This window comes from Thermobia domestica, chromosome 14 (assembly GCF_964235325.1).
Source record: "Thermobia domestica chromosome 14, izTheDome1.hap1.1, whole genome shotgun sequence".
Classification (NCBI taxonomy): domain Eukaryota; kingdom Metazoa; phylum Arthropoda; class Insecta; order Zygentoma; family Lepismatidae; genus Thermobia; species Thermobia domestica.
Window position 1 is genome coordinate 156,095,665 of NC_137467.1, and position 20,447 is coordinate 156,116,111.

The 20,447-nt window shown below is 35.4% G+C and overlaps 1 protein-coding gene across 1 annotated transcript in view; it reads right to left on the bottom strand.

The window, feature by feature from the left end:
- Positions 1-13,484: 13,484 nt before the first annotated feature.
- LOC145670430 (heterochromatin-stabilizing protein CFDP1-like) overlaps positions 13,485-20,447 on the bottom strand; it is a 64,412-nt gene continuing 57,449 nt past the window's right edge. The window contains exon 3 of the mRNA XM_081739099.1: positions 13,485-17,837. Coding sequence (XP_081595225.1) covers positions 17,744-17,837 — 94 coding nt within the window. The 3' untranslated portion in view covers positions 13,485-17,743. The remainder of the gene's footprint in view (positions 17,838-20,447) is intronic.

Here is a 20,447-nt window from a genome sequence, read left to right on the forward strand (position 1 = left end):
CGATCGCCCCTGCACGGAGGGAAACCTCCTGGTATATGAACTCCTCGTCTATTTGTTTCCTTTATAACAACAAAATTAAAGGTTTTTAACTTACAGGATTAATTGAGAAGCTAAAACAGCCTTTTCCATCCTAACTTATTATTTTTTTTTTTAATACTGCCCAAAGGTAAGACGCATCGATCGATTAATGACACCCAAGTGCAAGAAATGAGATGGTGTAACGGGCAAATTCTGGTGCGTAGTTTCGAAAAAAAAAAAAAAAAAAATCAGTTAACATCCCACGGTTATGCCCTTTAGGCTAAGGAAGGCGGATGATCAAGGCAAGTGATTGATGATGGAAGAATTGGTGGAATGAGAACATGGGAGGAAACGGGGGGTACCCCGAGAAAAACCATGGACACGATGTTCTCCACCACAAACTTACCTAGCCGGGGATCGAATCAGGGGATTCCCATGCATCTGGAATAAGTAAAACTAATTTATGGCGCTAAAAAGTATTTTCGTTCTTTGTCAATCTAATGCAGTTAAAAGTTTTTACTTTGATATACTTAATATTTAAGTAATTATATTGTTAGTCTATTTATTTATTTATTTATTGAACAAATTCCCAGATACAGCATAATTGTGCTGTTTTACACAGGGAAATGTTAACAAGCAGGAAAAAAGAAAATAAAAGAAAAAGTACCAAACAATAAAAATAAATAACAAGAACAGTAACATCAATAATATCAACAAAGAGTGCACAAGTAATATTATTTGGCCAGCATGCGTTTTATTGCTCTTTCAAACACCGGGTAGCTCGAAAACATGTCCACCTCACTAGTTAGATTATTATAATAATTGGGTACTCGGTGAAAAACAGACCTCTGTATAATTGTCAACCTAGGGCGTGCAAGATGAAATAGGTGGGTATTTCGGGTTATGCGGGAAGGGACACGTAAGGATAGTTGTTGAATTAGGGTTTCTGATCTTAGGTCCCCATGAACTATCATATGAAGAAACTTCAGATCAAGAGTTATTTCTGCGTACTCCTGGCGTCTGGATATTAAGATATAGCAAAATTTCCTCTTTAGGTAATATTCGAAGTGCGGGAACACGAAAACGTACTATTGCAATAAAGAAATTGAGAACAGACTCAAGTCTAGAGAGATGTGTAGGTGCGGCCATGGTCCATATGGGAGAGCAGTATTCGATCTTGGGTGCTATTCGAGTTTTATAGAATGTTGCTAATGATGCTACAGTGCGTAGTTTAGTGAATCGGTAAGTCTCAGCATACGCATTGATTTCTTAACTATTGAGAAGAGGATGTGGTCAGAGAACGAGAGTTTTGAATCAAAGATGACACCAAGATCATTATGACGAGCGGTATGTGTTATAGGGGAATCGTTAATATGGTATTTGGAGGGAACAGGAGACTTTTTCAGTGTAGTTGTAATACTGTCACATTTCTTACTGTTAAGTTTCAATTGTCACATTCCACAGCAGTCTACAAGATAATTTATGTCTTCCTGTAGGGCAATTTTCATGGAAACATATTTCTCTATATAATCTGCAATCGTCAGCAAAAAGTAAAAGGCCACTAATTAGCTGATAAGTGAGAGTAGAGATTGTCCATATAAAAGGCAAATAGCAGGGGCTCTAGTACGCTTCCCTAGGCACCCCCGAGATCATAGGTTGGGAGTTAGAAGTCACCCCTGAAAGAACAACTTTCTGTTTACGGTCCTTCAGATAGCTGGTGATTAAAGAGAGAAATTTACCATGTACATTAAACCTATTGAAAAATTTGTAGAGTAGAATGTGACTGACAGAATCAAAGGCCTTGGAGAGATCAAAATAAATAACATCTAATTGAGTATTAGGAAAGAAGAGTACTTAAGTTTGTGAGACTTGAGCTTTTCGGTAGAAAGCCGTGCTGAGAAGTATGAATGTAAGGCGACGTGAATTTGAAAAGCCGTCTTTGATTATTTTTTCGCAGCTAATAGAAATTACAGAAAGAAGAGATATTGGCCTATAGGAGGATACTTGATCTTTAAGTCCTGATTTGTATATTGGGGTCACGTGAGCTAGTTTCCAGCTGGTGGGCTAATATCCTCCTCTGAAGCACGTATTGAATAGGATGGATAGAGGAACTGAAATAGCTGAAGCAGTTTTAAGATAGAGAGAGCCAATGTTGTCGGGTCCAAGAGATCTATGTGGAGAAAGCAACTGCAAGAGAACCAAAACCTCACCCGGGGTGGTAGAGAGGCCTGATAAGGTGTTAGTACAGATAGGGCGGAGAGGGGGAAGATGGGTTGTAGGGGGAAGGGCGGTAAATGTTTTACAGAAGCAGTTATTAAAAAGGTTCGGGTCTTTGACCATCATTAGCTTCAATATTCTCGTCATGAACTGTTGCTGGTATCTCGAGATTTAATTACAGCCAAAAATAGTTTAGGGTTGCTAACAGTCTTACTATATTTACTTACTATATATACGAAATCAATTATTATTTGATTTATCCTATGAGTGAATCACATAATAGTAATACGGATGTATTTACTCCTTCTAAAATATGTTTTACAGAACTTTTATTCATTATAGTTTAATTTAGTTAAGATTTCAGGTGCTTGTCTAATTAGGAGGGATAGGGAGAATTAGGACGGTGTCATTCGTTACAACTCTTTATGGCCTACTCACAATTTTTCTCGATTTTCCCTGTTCGATTTCACTCGAAAGTTATATCAAATCTTCTGATTTGCCTTATTTCTTCCTTTGGTAACGTCAACTTGTGACAATATATCGCAACGAATGCGTCACTATTCGGTGTACAAGGCAAACTGAAACCAGTTCCGAAATAAACTGATATTTAACACTTCAGATCAAGGTGCAAAAATTATTCACGAATATTAATATCGAAAACTAGTAACTATTTTTACTTTTGATATACTACATTGATAAATTTAGTCAGTTATGAAAATTACGGTAAGCAACGATGTTACCTCAAAAATGGAACTAACTCATGAGAAACTCGCGGAATTTCTTAACACGAAATGTTTAGCATATTATCATTTATGATTAAAATTGATTAACCTGTTTTACTAACATATTGCTACCAATAATATCTATGAAATGCTAAAATCCAATTTATTTTGAACTGGTTTTACACCAAAGAACGACGTATTCCTCGCGACATATTGTTCAGAAGTTGGTGTTGCTAAAATCACCTTAGTTGGGAAGATATATGGAAAATAAGACCAACCTCCATCTAACTTTGGAATGAAATCGAACGCGGTGGAACGGAGAATAGCTGTGAGTTGGCCATAAAGAGGTTTATCGGATGACACCCAGGCCCGTGCTGGGACACTAACGAGGGCGGTGGACAAGTCTACCAAAAGGGCGCCACACAAACGTGAATGCGTGCGTATATATATAAATATATAAAATATGGTGTAACTTAATTAATGTAGTAAACAGGGAGGTGATTCCTGTTCCCGAGATAAAACGAAAAATGTAGGCCAACCTCGGTGTAGAAATGCCTTGGAGCTATGACCACCCAAACATTTTCGAAAAAATGTACAACAGCCATCTCGACAACAAAATGTCGGATAGAAATCGGGCAAAAGGAATGCCCATTATTTTTAGTCGTAGATTCCATTAGGGTACAGTAGGATCTAGTGCAGTGGTGGTGCAAGGGTGACTCCCAAAGACACTGTAGTATTCCTTTGGGTATTTTATCAAACGTTGAATGAGGGAAATGAACAACAATCAAGTACAAGATTTCAACAATCAAATGTAATAGTACATAGTTCAAGTTAGAAGAATACTTAGAATTCGAAAGAAGGAGAGATAGATATGTGTGATTGATGTATTTTGTTTCAGTACAGAATAAACTCTCGGAAGAAGAATTTAAATGAAACGAAATCTTTAACATATCACAGTTATATCTTCTAGGCTAATGGTAACGGATCATAAATGTACTGTCTCCTGTCCAAGTTAAGAGTGTGTGAAAATGATAAAAATAACTTTGATCCAGATTAGATTTAAAACTACTGTGCATAAGACAGCCAGGTGGCAAAGATCATGTATGATGAACGAGAGTACAAAGGATTCATCACATAACTGATTCCCACAAATTATGTGAATACAATTTGGGGGAAAGTAAGCTGTATGAAAAGATTTCCTCCACGTAATACATAATTCAGTGGAAGATAATAATTCGAGCATAGAAGCAATAAAACTCGATGAAACACAAGTTGTTGCACGTGTTGTACAATGGTACAAAGAAATACAGTTTCAAACTACCGATTTATTCTGTTTCGTACAGAGTTGGATAACTGAAATACTCAGATATCTTGTACAGTATTTGTGCAATGCAGTATTTGTACACGAGACAGCTGTGAAGAATAACAACTCACAGTCTGATATTGTCGACCGTTAAACCACATTGCAAAGATGAGATCGGCAAAGCATTTTTTTCCGCGTCCGATCAAACACACCTGGAATTTCGGAGATGACTGTCGCAGCTATATTAACTCGAGCAACAAGTTCTTCGACTGTTGTGGCTGGTGTTGCATACAAAAGGAGTTTCATACCCTTTAAAAAAAAAAAAAAAAAAAAAAAAAAAAAAAAAAAAAAAAGGGGCGTGAGGTATTGTGAACGAGGTGGTCATAACACATGTCCCTCTTTCGCAATCCAACGATCTAGAATGTTTCATTTAGGTAGGTCTGCATATTCCTGTCAAAATGTGCGGATGCACTGCCATGCTGGGATCACATCTGCTGTCTTATGTTCAAGGGCACATGCTCTAATAATTTTGGGAGAACATTACATAAAAATAAAAGATACGTACTTCCACACATGCGGGCCGGTAATAAATAAGATCCTACCACAAAATTATCCACCATATCGCACCACACGCTCACAGTAAATCTCTGCTGCTGATCGTTCACTAAAGTTGCATGTGGATTTTTACGTCCTACACATGGCTGCTACTAGTTTCAGAACGGTTTCTGATCATTCCCAGTATGCTGTTTTCAAATTTAAGTGTTCATATTTAGCGATTTCCTCCGATTTCACGTAGGGGAAATTGAAGACATCCTATCTGTCGAAGGCAAATATGGAAGAGTGGAAAAATACAGGGAAAGTTACTCTCCTTAGAGGGCGACGGGCACGATATAAAAGCCTCGCCTCTGGGCTATTTTCCCTTGCCTCTCCATAAAGGAGGTGCATATCTGCCAGTTCGTGGACAGGGTAATCTGTCATTGCGCAGCCATTTACAAATTAACAAAATCAATTTTATTTAAACTCCTATGTCTACACTTTTACACAACCATGAATACCTGGACGCAACCCTCTACGTTGAACCCACCGCTTTCTATCCTGTTATACAGCAATTTCACACGTAACACCGATGCATCGAACTATGTATATCACTCAAAAGTTGCGTAGATGCCTACAACAACATAACTACGCTAATTAAAGCTATTCCACAACAAAACTGCAAAACAGCCTTCTGCAAGCCACTCGCAATTGGCACACAAGGGACGATAATTCCATAGTGTGCGACCAAAACATCATGCCTTAAGTGAAAGTACTATGAGCTACGTACACGCAAAAGTGCCACATTCTCGTTGATCCGTGTAGATATTCCATTCAGCTCCAAGGTACATTAAAACGTCGAAAAAAAGGTTTCCCCCTATTTTTTGGACTAATTCCAACGAGCTTTCTTTTAGAAAATTTCTCCAGCAGTGACAATCAAAATATAAATGGACTACATTGGACGCTATTTTGGTATATTCACAATAGTAATGTAGTTTTTCGTAGTTCATGGGTAGGGAGCGGTTTGCCAACTCCCCCTGAAAGAAGATTCATCAAACGGATAAATCAAGTATACTGTCCCAGCGCATTTCTTTGTATCGCTGTGTAACGTGTACAACATCTCGTGTTTCGTCTACTTTTGTTGCTTCTGAGCACAGAAGTGTTATATTCCACGGAATTACATATTACGAGGAGAAAACCCTTTAATGCAGCTTACTTTTGCCCAATATGTATTCACGCAATATTTGAGAATCCCTGTGCCATATGGAGAATCCCTTGTACACTCACTCATCATGTATGACCTTTGCATTTCTGGATACTACACGTTATGTTCCTTTACATGGCGCCTGACTCCCCTATGCACAGTAGTTTTAAACTTAATCTGGATCAAAGTTTTTTTTTTCCATTTTCACACACTCGTAGCTTGTACATGAAGCCGTTCATTTATCATCCGTCACCTTTAACCTAGAAGATATAACTGTGATACGTTAAAGATTTCGTTTCATTTAAATTCTTCTTCCGAGAGTTTATTCCGTACTGAGACAAAATAGATCAATCACACATGTGTATCTCTCTTTGCGGTGGCTCAGTGGTGAACACCTGAGTAGTGTGTTCACCTCTGGTGCTTGGGGTCCCGGGTTCGATCCCAGTCCCCGCCAAGTGAACTTTGTGGTGGACAAACACCGTGTGCGTGGGTTTCCTCGGGATTCTCCCGTTTCCTCCCACTTTCATCATTCCACCATTTCATTCATTACTCATCATCATCGTCTCCTTTAGCCTAACCGGCATAAACGTGGGACGTAAAACTCAAAGATTTCATTTCATTTTCAAATTTTAAGTGTTCTTCTAATTTGAACGATGTACTATTATTTTTGATTGTTGAAATCTTGTACTTGATTGTTGTTCATTTCCCTCATTCACTGTTTGATAAAATACTCTAAGGAATACTTCAGTTTCTTTGGGAGTCACCCTTGCGGCGCCATTGCACAATATCCGATTGTACACTAATGGAATCTACGACTAAAAATAATGGACATTCTTTTTCACCCCACTTCGATCCGACGTATTGTTCTTGAGTTATGGCTGTTATATATGCATTTTTCCGACAAATTTTCGGGTGATTAAGGCGCTGAAAGGAGGGGTTTTACAGCCAGGTTGGTGTATACTTTTCGTTTTATCTCGGTGTCAGGAATCACTTCCTGAAGTTGGTTATATTAATTAAGTTACATGGGCGCCATTTTATGTAGTATAAAAACCACCAAATTTGTTTAGTAACGTAAATAACTAAACTATGAAAATGTCTTTACTAGAGAAACACCTTTCAGTTCTTGTAATAAATTTTTTGGACAAACAGAATGAAGCTAAATATATCGCTACTAAATCAATATAGCTATATTTTAGAAATACAATAGGCACTGTTAATTCGAACACTGCTCTAAAACACACAGGAACATTGAAATTTGTAAATAAATAGCTTTAAAAAATCTTGAATGGTTTAAACTGCGCTATGTCGATTGCGCTTAGCTTCTGAATTTTTATTTTATTTTTTTAAGCCATAAATGAGTAACAGCACGAAAAACTCCTATGTTACAAAATAGACCTACATGTTAATTGCTTTACTGTCTTTATATATACCTTTGGAAAAGTGATTGTACTCTTTACCTGTTCTCTGCCAATAGCAACTGTGTGAATGTATAATAGAAAACTGGTATATGGAAGAATTTAAAAAATAATAATGTGATATTTCGCAGGCCGACTTTTATAAGAGCGCACTGTATCTTCACAGGTTCTTTACCAACAGCCACTATATGAATTTACTGTACATAACTGGTATACAGAAGAAAACTAAAACCACTTATCTATAATGTGATGTTTCGCAGGGCGTACTGTAGGGTCTACCCTTCATGGGTTCTTTATCAACAGTAGCTGTATGTGTTTATTATACAGTACTGTGCTATACAGAAGAATAAATAAAACCGTTTATCTTTGATGTGGTTTCGCATGGGCGCCTGACGCAAAAGGCGCACTGACCGTCCATGTTCTTTTTACTAACTGTAACACTATGTATTCATTGTATAGAACTGTGCTATTCAGAAGAATAACTAAACCCGTTTATCTTTGATGTGGTTTCGCAAGGGCGCCTTATGTAAAGAGCGCACTGTACTTATCACGGGTTCTTTACAATAACAACTGTAAGAATTTATTATGAAAACTTGTGCCTTTATTTATAATGTAATGATTCGGAGGGCGCACCGGGACACATCCCGGTGGGCCAGCACGAGCCTGATGACACCTACAACGTTCGAATCCACTGTTCTAATCCTTCCTGCTCTTCTGATAAGATATATAGTTGCATTAATACCTATTATGTTTATGAGGTTGATTGTTTTCAGCATTCCCTGGAACAAACTCTATATAAGTTCCTTGTAGCTGTTTTTTTTTTTTTTTTTTTAATTATTATTTACTTATTTCGAGAATTCAGAATACATAGTCCAGACCTGATGTAACAAAGAGAAGAAAACGGAATGTGCAGAGCCTTTAAATTAGGGGATAAGTAGTCAGCAAGGCGCGAGTTCCACCATTATGACGGTGGATGAAAGTAACACTGCCAAAGCCATCTCGTTTTCCCGTCTGTAATACATTTAAGTACTGGCCACATCTAGGACTACTTGACTTCTGTTATCGCTAGAGGCCGGATGTTAGGTAATATGCCTATTCTTTAATATTAAAGATATGATCAAAAATAACGTTTCAAAGTTTATAAGGGAGGGGGGGTATAGGTTCATGCTTTTAAGCCAATTTTATTTTGCCTATTTCACCTATTCCTGCCTAAATAATTGCTTTAGTGCCTAACATTGCCTATTCTGTGCATTTTCTTCAAAATAAGACTTTATTGGAGAAAAATATATAATTTAGTATTCCAGGAAAGGACACTGCCTTCTCCGAGAAATATGTATAAGTGTTGTTTCTAGTGATAAGATGACGTAAAACTTTGGACTGCTATGTATGCTGATCAAGTGCTGTAAAACTTTGGACTGTCGTGTGTACTGATAAGTGTATAAAATTTGGACTGTTATGTGTAGTGATAAAGTGCTGTACAGAATGTATTTACTAAATATACATGGAATACATGTCAAGCTTCGTTTTTATATATTGTAAAAATCCCCACATTATACAGCATGAGCACATATTTACAGACGACACATGCTACTGTTTATAAACAAGAGGACGACACACACACATCAGGAAGACACGAAGATCAACACGATGGCAACCGAAAGAGGACGAGCCACCTGAAGAGGGCCTATAAAAGTGGATGCAAAGGAGGCATCAGTTGACACTGATCGCTAACCCTTAATAAGCTCTGGAGGTCGCATTCGACGAAGAGGCTCTCTCTTTCCTAAAATCACTGGAGGTTGCCTAAGAACCATAATCTGAAGTCGCTACAAGACATTTCGTTGGCTGCAATGAGCGAAGGGGTTCCCGTACAAAACATCACTTCCTTTATTTCTGGTCATACGGATGATACATCAAACTTCGTAGACGCAAAGACTATTTTGTATTTTTGTAAAATAAATAGAAGAAGGGCTAGAATCCCGGACTATCATTCTCTACCTACACAAATTATTACAATATACAATAAAATAAGATATTAACAAACAGGCATGTTTCTGTATTCTTTACAAACAGATATGTTTCTATATTCTTTGAACATTATCTATAACTTGGATTTATTTTTAATTGTATTGAGTGTTTATCTTCACTATTTCGAGTTACATTTAGTGCCTATGTTACTGCCTAAACATCCGGTGTCTAGTTATCTCATGAGATTCAATAGACTAATACAAGTATGGCGTTGGTTATAAAGCATACAAAAATGACTGGATTGTTAATACAGCCAGAGATATGCACAGATAATCGAAGTAATGAAAAAGGAGTTGGTATTGTACAAAATTTTTGAATTAAGTCGAAGGAGTATATTATTCTTCTTTTCTTCGTGCGTGTCTACAGGGTGTCTACTGAGTTTCATGTTAAAAATTCCAGTATATTCAATATAACTATCAGCAAAATTCCAGTATCTAATACAATGATTTTTTAAAGTCCTTTAGGAATAATCGCACTCTTGATGATTTCATGTTTGTAATTGTTTTATCATCAAAAGAATATTTTATTTTTAATAAATTTAGTTAACCTTGATTTTTTTGAAAAACAAATAATTTTTTAACATTTTTAAAGGGCCTCCCAACTTCCCTCACAGCCCTCCACTCCACCTATTGTTTTAAATGTCTAATTACAAAATGTATACAACTCTTGCTTTGGAAAAATTTACAATCTCAATGAATACAAAATTGTTTCTAACACTATTACAACAATTATTATAAAAAAGTACTGTTGGTAAATTACCCGTTTCATGTTTTTTTCAGTACGTGGATTACAATTCCAGTATATTTCCAGTATCAAAATTAAATTCCAGTATAATTCAAGTATTTCCAGTATCAGTAGACGCTCTGGTCTATTAGTGTATCAAAAGTTTTGTAATTTTCTACTCGTATCATACATAACGTTTAACTAACAATTTATGAATCTGACCCATGAATTATGCTTAGGAAATTTTCTTTTTACCTGCAAAAATAACAGTAATTTAAAGGAGAGTGAGAATAATAATAATAATAAAAAAAATCAGATTTTCTTATAAAAGACTAACGACTTTGCTTATAATTCAAAAATCAATATTTCATTAACAATCCTGCAATAGGTATACGCGTAAGTTATTTTCCTGGGAAAAATGGAGAGTTGATAAGTTATTTCCGAACAATTTTCTCCAAAATGACAAGTAATTTTGTTCATATTTCATGAATAAATATTTCATTAACAACAGGGTTCCCACAAACAAGTGAAAATCGATTTCCCTGACATAAATTCTTGAATATAAATGGGAAGATATGGGGTAAATTCTATCATACACTTTTTAACGGCCTTCTTCATCCCCATAGCCATCCAACACACACACTTTTAATTACCTTTTACATATTTGTTATGTTCACTGAGTAACTGTTATTTACACAAAATTTAATATGTAAGTTTACAATAATATATGGATGATCCAGCAACTCATACCTTGACATTGCAAATCAAGAACATATTGCCAACTCTCCCGAGCCTAATATTAGCAATTCTGAGACGTGTTAATTCTCACATTTACATTTTAATCAGAATTTTGTTTTGCTTTCAGTTCACGAATTTGTTCTATGAGAGCATCTTGTTCTTGTTTGTAACATAATTTCCATTTTTTCTTTCTTCTTCCAATTTCTTAACTTCAGCACTTAGTTTTCTCCTTTCACCTTTCATTTTACTTCCCTCTGCACTTTGGATTCGTTTCTGTTTAAGGTATTCATCATAGCGTCTCCGAGCTGAACGAACTAAGAGAAGCATTCTTCGATCAAGAATAGACTCCACATCTCCATAGTGCATAATTGCACCATGCACCCGCCTCTGTGCTACTAGAGAATCTTTGATTTGGTTTTCTACAATAAATGTCTTATTGACTGTGAACCCGCCCTCCACCGAGGCATTGCCGTGGAATAAAATTAAACAGATTTTTAAATGCTACAAATCAGAATATTCCTGTTTCTTGGAGATTACCTTTGCAAAGAAGTCATCTAACCTGATGCTGCAAATCATCTCTTCGTATTCTCTGAAGTCAACTAACAGACCCCTGGATTTCAGTACAGAAAGACAAACTGACACTGCTTTCTCAGCTACAGAATCAGATATTCTGTTATGCTCATGCAGAGTTTGTAGGATGCGTTTCATCCTAGTCTGAGCAAGTTCTGGATTGTTCTTTTGTAGCCAGGGATCCAAAGTTGACAGAGGACGTACCAGTTTGTATTTCAGAGGGCTCCTTTCCACAATCTTCTTGATTGTGACCAGCAAAAAGTTTCGACAGTCAAGCCTCAAAGCTAGTTTATCTGATTTTTTCAGTAGTTTTTCTGCCTTAAAAACCAACGTTCACCTTTCTCATTTCTAGTAAATTTTCATTTGAAGTCAAATCGTCAAATCCAAAGCAAGAAGTTTCACTGCACTGTCAGCAAAGTTTGATAATGCTTTGTTTGACACAAGACTCATTAAATTCCTTGAGAGAGAGAGAGAAGTTCTGAGTACAAGAAACAAACAAATCACTCAAGACTTTGGAATTTCCTTTTAAATGGTTCATATTCTGCTTTGACTGTTTTGAAGAAACATAGTTTATACTTCATGAATTGTCTTACACATTTACGTTCCCTGACTTTCCATGACATTTTACGCAAAATACGTGATTTCGCTGATTTTCCAGAATGTGAGAACCCTGAACCACCTTATAACGTGACGTAAATAATATATTATGAAAAAAAATTATGATCGTTAGTTTACTTTTGTAATTTTCTTTTTCTTTCTTTCTTCTTGGACAATTTTCTTAAAATGATTCCACTCATTTTTTTTTTAATACAGTAGAAGCTGGCTCAGTGGACCCTTTACTAAACGGAAATATTTCACGCTCCTATAAATTTACTGCGAAAATCTTGTTAAATTCCCTTCATTAATCTGCAATAGTATTACGCGGACAACACAAATCAAAATAAGCCTCCTAACGGAAAATTTCAAATTTCATTGTAGCATTTAGGAAGTTTTTAGACGTCCTATGAGAAGTTAAATATATTTTTATTAAAACAGACAGTGATGTGCAAACCTAAGCATATACGATAGATATACATGCTTTTAAATGAGAATTATATGGGAAGTCTGAAAGGAGAAGAGGATGTGGAGGAAGAAGAGAAATAAGGCACTGAAGAAGAGTATACGCTAAAGACTTATCAAAATTCCGTCAAAAGTTTAAAGGAACTGTAACATTTGCCTTACGTTCAAATGACACTGATATGCTTAGTGTGGTTTTTCAAACTAACGTCCTTCTGTAAAGTTTAGCAGACAAGCAACAATACGTACAGAAAACCTTCTTTGACTATTGAAAAAATTAAATTAACGTATGTACAGTATTTTTTCTGTTTATTGTAAGTTTTGCATGTATTAATTCGCAGTAGAAATAAATACTGTAAACTGACTAAAACAGTACATCATCTTACTGTATTCCACTAGTCAGTATGTCCATTATATGTTTTTTTTTTTTTTTTTTTCCTGCATAGGTCTGCGTATTTTCGTTAACCGGAAACCTATCATTAACGGAAATTTTTGCGAATCCCGCTCGATTATGCTAAATACACGTTAAATCTACAAGGCCTAGTTTACTCTTGGAGGTAAATACTTTCCAAATAATTTTTCAAAAACAGTTCACGTGATTTTGTTCACATTTCGCAACTCAACATTTAATTGAGTACCCTGTAATATAATCAAATTATTTCTCATTGAAAACACGGTGAAGGAAAGTTTACTCTTGGGGATAAATTTTCTTCAGAATATTTTCTTTTCCAAAATGCCTTTTGTTATTTTATTTTTATTTCATAAATAAATGTCTCAGGAGTAAATTCACCATATGAGTTAATTTTATAAATGGGGGAGAGAAAGTTTAGTGCGATGGTCCGTACCTTTTATTCACCCATGTATTCACGTAGGCTGATTTTGGTCTGTTAAGAAAACTAGTGGTATACAGAGATGAATACTCGTACAAATTTTGCCATGGATCAATGACGTGCAAAGCATTAGATGAAGAGTGAATTTATATACTTTTTAAAAGCATTACATTCAGAGCAGTCTTTTGTAATTACAAGTAACACAGTTTTATTCATGTGAACCATTTCAAAGACAAAAAAGTTATTATCAAGATATTACAAATATGAGGTATACATGCCACCTGATACACCAGGAGCTTTTTCTATACGACAATGTATCTAAAATATATTTAAATACACTCATACTTAAAAACTACATACAAAAGTAAAGAATTCCCTGTCATTGCCAATGACTAATACTGAACAAATAGAAATTCAAGTACGCAGACAAAAAGAACTGATACTTGCGTGACTGAACTCGTGATTTTACTGTAAGAATAACTAAATGAAAACAATATAAAAATTAAATAGAAAACTACGTGACCAGTTTGGGAACAATTTTCTTTCTAAAGACTTCTACAAATAATTCTGTTACTCACTGTAAGGAACACTTTGATCATTATTACGATAAACTAATTATTACGAGCAGATTACAGAGCTTCTTAAAAATATGTACGCATATATATATGTGTAACAAATCGTGGGTGAATGGATGTTCGGTTTTCATTCATATAATTTCTTTCTCTTTTTCACTAGTACATAAAGGTATGAAAATGGCTTCAGTTACATTGAAAATGACGGGGTGATTATAAAGGTACATTGGGTTTTATAGTAAAAGATGTTGAAAACTATTAATACCATACGTTTGTGCTAATGGTGAAACTAAAGAACAAATGTAAAAGTTTAATTTCTCATATTCATAATCTTGACTTATAGTGACACAGGTAGCACACAAGCCGTTTAAAAAATGGCGTCTATGCAACAGAGAGCATCCTGTATTTTGTAACATGAGAAGTGATTTTTCCGTTGCTACTGTACAGCATGCATTCTGTAGACAGGTAAAGACACTGGCTGCTTGTGTAAAAGGTAAAATCATATAACGTCCAAATGTTTCTGATGAAACACTGGGACGCGTGTGGCGCGAACTAGACTACCGCGTAGATGTATGTCATAAATGAAATCTTTCAGGTTAACGTCCCACGTTTACGGTCTTTCGAGTAAGGGAGACAATGATTAAGGCAAATGAATGTGATGGAATGAGGAAGTGGAAGAAAACGGGAGTACTCCGAAAAAAACCACTGATACGATGCCCACTACGAGTTTTCTTGGCCGGAGATGAAACCAGGGACCCAGAAGTAAGCACTCTACACTGAGCCACAGTGCCCCACAGATGTATGTGGTGTGACAAAAGGAAGCCACATTGAACATTTGCAATAGCATGTATGAAACTTGGAACGTTTCTGTATATCTTCAAGTATCATTCCTCATTGTATGTGTTATAGATGTTTTAATACTTAAATACTGTATAACTCTTTCAAACCCGATGAATCATTCATAATCATATGCATACATGTATTTTGTATGCGTGTTTCCCAATCTGTTTTGCCTATCGGTAACTTCTATGCAATGCAGATTGAAAGTTATGTCCAATACAAAGCGAACATTTAAACCTGGAGGGGCATAAGCTTGAGTGTGTTTCATGCCATCTTGAGTTTGAATTTTATATACGGGCAATGCACAAATGTATATCACACGTTTTTTCTACCAATAACTAGGAATGAATAAATCAGAGTATTTGTTTTGAAAAATGTATTCTTAATTGATCGATTCGTCCCACAATTACTGGCAACATATAGGGGCATGTATGCGTTTTTGCTGGCAACTAAACATGATGAAATATTGTTGCGCACCAATAGCAGTATGTTCTTGCAAGAAGAATAGCAATTAGTGAAATGGGACGTATATATAACATTAGAGGACCATTATACGTTTACTACCACCATTATAACGCTTACTATCATTAGATTAACTGAGTGGAGAAACATTTATCATTACGAAGGTCACTCTCACAGATACCCAAGAATCGAAAGCTTCCAGGTTGGGAAACACTAGAATGGAAGATAAAATAACTTCACTCGGAAGTCTATAGTGACATATATATATATTTGAAGTTGAAGAGCTGCACTCTTGATTGGGATAGTTGACTATTGTTGCGTCCAAGGTTCTCAATAGTATAGAAATACAAAACAATCTTATCGAGTTTGAATGTACAATATTATTCTCACATTGTCGTAATTTTGTCCTGGAACTGAATAGGATTAACTGAGGAAATAAAAGTACTCAAATCAACCATCAACATTTAAACCATTGTCACACGTCAGTCAATATGCTCAAGGCACTAAGCAGTTCGTAGTTTCCTCATATATTTATTACTGAATTCTATTTTGAGAGGAAATATTCCACCCAGGAATATAGGATTATGCGTCAAAATGTCAATTTTTTACATAAAAAATGTAATGATACCTTGAATATTCCCCACAGAATATGATCGGGTTGACAAGACCTTTATACAATTCCTTCAAATAAAACATTGACTGTATTGACATTACTGATATTTCCATATTTGAGATCATGGCGTCACTAGAAGCTGTTTCCCATTATATTATATGAGGGTTATGGGAAGGGTACTCGTGAAAAAATGTTGAAAAGGAATAGTTTCGTTCATTTCATTCTCCACATTACTGACGAACTTACATCTGTGGAGCTAAATGTGGATGTAAAATACGGCTGCACAGCAAATGATACGCATTCTCTCTTAGGAAGGGTACTTTTATCCTAAATCCAGTATTTAGCGACACATCACCTGGGGAACCCCACTCTACTATTTATGGTGAGGAATCATCTTTGTTCCAATGCTTCACGAAGAGAATTTTGTTTTTCTTTTTAGAAATTTTTCGAATGATATCGCCTATCTCAACGTCGACTTAATATATTTTAAGTAAACTGGAGTATCTAACTGACAGGGAAACATTTCTGCCGTCGCTGTATTTTATTTACACCCTACATATCATAAAATTCATGAGTTGCTTCTGGCTACCAATAAACAGATGACTGTACTGACATAATAATGTGCGAGTTGTAATGCTCTTGATGTGAACTAATGAAATAAATCTCCAACACATCACTACAACAATTTGCATGTGATACACTTTGACATAAGCCCCGTTTTATCATCTACGACTTCATCTGGTCCTAGGCTGCTGTCATACCGCTGAAGGAAGCTATTTCTTGACCAACTTCAATCTGGAGGCGTGTGGACAACAGAAGAACAATTATCATTAACATTTATATTTATAATACAAAACATTACTGTGCTTGGAAGTTTCGGTCAATGTTTCATTTGAAGCAATCTTATATTTTAAAAATAGAACTCATAATAAATTTAAGTAGAACTTAGAGACAGTTTTCAATAAGAACTTACATCTATCTCAAATACATCTCATTGAGAAATTATCATGATTATTTTAATGCAACCTCATTACTGCTAACTGACTACAGCTAACGTTTAAACGGAATTCCTAGGTACTCATAACTTCGTTAACCCAGCTGATCACGAGTCTTGGACAAACAGTGTAGAATAAACAGCAATTTCACGAAAATACTTACGATGTTTGAGATTTCAATATATTAACACTTTCGGTTTTCCATCCATAACTTATTTTACACAATTCTGATATTTCAAAAGAATTTACTGCTCCCATTTTTAGAGTACTATCTGTTCTGTTATTTCTTTTCAAATTTTTGTTGAAATAATATTATGATTGCTCATGTCAATAAATTTTAAAATTATAATTTGGGAACAGTTATGATGTTCATATTAACAGTTGAGCTTTGAAGAAGAAAGCTCTAAGATGATTTTCAATCGAAGAAGTTAAATAAAATAAACTGTGGACAGAAAACCAACACTTTTCGATTTTACATTCAGTTTGTTTATTTACACGTTCCTCAAAGATATGATTATAGCAATGCTATACTGAAGATAATATGATGTCACTCATTGCATTTTAAAGAAAAATGTTAATGATGTTATTGAAAAAGATTCAATTTTATTTGTACATATGTATATTTGTATCTGTGTTCTGCAGTCCTTGAACTGAATAACCTTTGTTTCTATCCCATCTTACGCTGCTCACAATGTTAGAAGTGTTGAAGAATATTCTATCTAACCATGTTTCGTATTATTGATTACTGCTGAATGTTGTAACATAAAGACACTAGTCCACAACAGAAGAATTTTGACCTGAAGCAAGGATGTGGAGTACAGTTGTCAAGCTACTTATGTTACATCGAACGCAATCAAGTTTGTCTATCTTCAGGAAAATTATGCACCACCTTTCTACTGAGAAGGTTCATCTATTACTTCTTCGTGACGTACGAAGTTCCCTTTCTATCTCAAACTGTCGTACATCAGTCCTTTGAAGAAAGTCCTGCCGTTCCAAATACCTGCAAATACAAACACCAGGGTGCTTCAGTTAGTATAATTTCAAATTTTAACCACAATTACTTTTTCGTGCTATTCACACGACAATAATATATGATCTTCATTGACTAATGATCAATACGTTTGTCATCACTGAGTTAGGCACTGCGTTCGATTCCCGGTGGGCGTTCAAATCTTTTTGAAGTTGATATGACATCGTGTATGGATAACTAGGGAAGTAACTTGAATCAAGTGACGAACTAGGGATTAAGAAAGTCAAAAGTAACGTATTGTGGGTTGATGCGCTGAACATGCATCACCCATCAGTAGGAACTGAAGTAAAACTAAAATATCATGAAATAAACTCTTTACACAAGAATACTATACAGAGTGGGACGTGGGTCGAAGTAGGTTCTAAACTGGATCCTCTAGTTCCTGCACAATATCGCGAACGAGAATTACGTAATATTAAATGTAAATATCACAAGGTACTATGCAATTTTAATACTAATATTAAACGAAATGAGGTCAAAATGCACTATGAAGGTTCCTTCAATCTCGAAAACGCAAGAAATTATGCGGAAAAGGAACGGAAATCTAAATTCTTTGCAGTGCTATCAGTAATTGCTGCTATAATTATGAAGATAAAGTACCCTCTAAGGCAGCGTTTCCCAATCTTTTTCAACTTGCGGCACACTACGGGTGTAACTTGAATTCTCGCGACACACTCACAGATATTATTATTACTATTTGTAAATAGAAAATACCGTTGTAATTTTTTTTCTGTGATTACTGACCTTCTTTCCACAGAGAAGAAAAAGCTCAATCACCGGTGTTATTTTTTCGAAAGCTCGATCATGCTTATTTTTCATTCTAATTCAAAAATAGAAAACAATTCCAATGAAATATAGGACTCAGGTTTTTAAAAATACATTTTCTTTTTCGAAGACCGTATCCAACCTTTCACTAAGGAAGATCACTAAATAACGAACGAACAAAACAAATCTCTTGTACTTTTAAAGCAGATGGAGGTAATTTGTATGCGTGTTTGTTTTGTCGAAAGGATAGAATGAGATTTTAAAATTTCAGGTTACGAAATAATCTGTAACAATAAAGAAGCAAAACTTATAATTTATTAACATGGTTAATATACGTCACAATTTTTTAAAATTAATAAAATTCTGTTTTCGAAATACAATCTATGTAGTACAGGGTGTCTACTGAGTTTTAATTTGAAAATTCCAGTGTATTTCCAGTATATTCAGTATAACTATCATCCAAATTCCTTTACCTAATACAATGATTTTTTAAAAAGTTCTTTTGGTATAATCACACTCTTACTGATTACAGATTTGTAATTGTTTTACAATTAAATGAATATTTTATTTTTAATAAATATAGTTAGCCTTCATTCCTTTGAAACAGAAATGATTACTTATATGTAGCTGCTTATGAAAGTGCTGAAATCTTTACACAAGCAATGTGCCACATGTATATCAAGCATTAAAACTGACCCTCAGTTTTCCACCATTGGGCATACTTGTACTGACTAGTTTGCAACCTGTATACTGTACTTGAAGTATTGCACAAATATAATTTATCCACTGTTATTATACGTGAGGTATTGAAAGAGAGAGAGAGAGAGGAAAAAAAAAAAGGGAAACTGAAAACATTAGTAGAACGGGGGAATTTAGTGACGATCTGCACCCCACGAGAGATGGCGTCACCTCTTAACGCCAGATCATTAGGGAAAAATCACAATTTATTATTTTAGTAACGGTACTGTATTACATAAGTATTGTTGTTCTATAAAATCACTTTTTTCATGATCTGAAGCTCAATTTCACTACTTTCCTTTGACCGACAACCTCAATTCATGACTTTCATGGCCTGTAGATATCCTGCTCGAAGGCCTGATACAGTGAGCTAAGAGCATTATTTGTATTATATAAATGTATTATTAAGTTGTGTATTATTTTATTCTAGTTATAATGCAAGACTGTTATTACCCTGGATGGGCCGCGGTGGCTCAGTGGTAGAGCGTTCACCTCTGGTGCTAGGGGTCCCGGGTTCGATCCCACCCCCCGCCAAGTGAACTTTGTGGTGGACAAACACCGTGTGCGTGGGTTCTCCCGTTTCCTCCCACTTTCTTCATTCCACCATTTCATTCATTACTCATCATCACCGTCTCCTTTAGCCTAACCGGCATAACCATGGGACGTAAAACTCAAAGATTTCATTTCATTTTCATTTGTTATTACCCTAGACTTTCGGAGGGAAAAAAAAAATGCAGATTAGATTATAAAGAATGATATTTGTATATTTCATAATTTTTCCAGTATGTGGATCAAAATTCCAGTATATTTTCAGTATTTCCAGTATCAAAATTAAATTCCAGTATTTCCGTATCAGTAGATACCATGTAGTAGTAATGTATGTACAATATTTTTTCCATTGAGGTAGAGGTCCATAGTAATGTGAAAAACAAATACACATTTTTCCTGTCTTGCAATTTGGTTGCTATATAATAAATAATTTTAATTTCCTCGCGACACACCGGTTGGGAAACGCTGCTCTAAGGTAAAGATATCGTTTTTTGGCTTTAGGTGCTGATACCTGTATGAAAGATATTT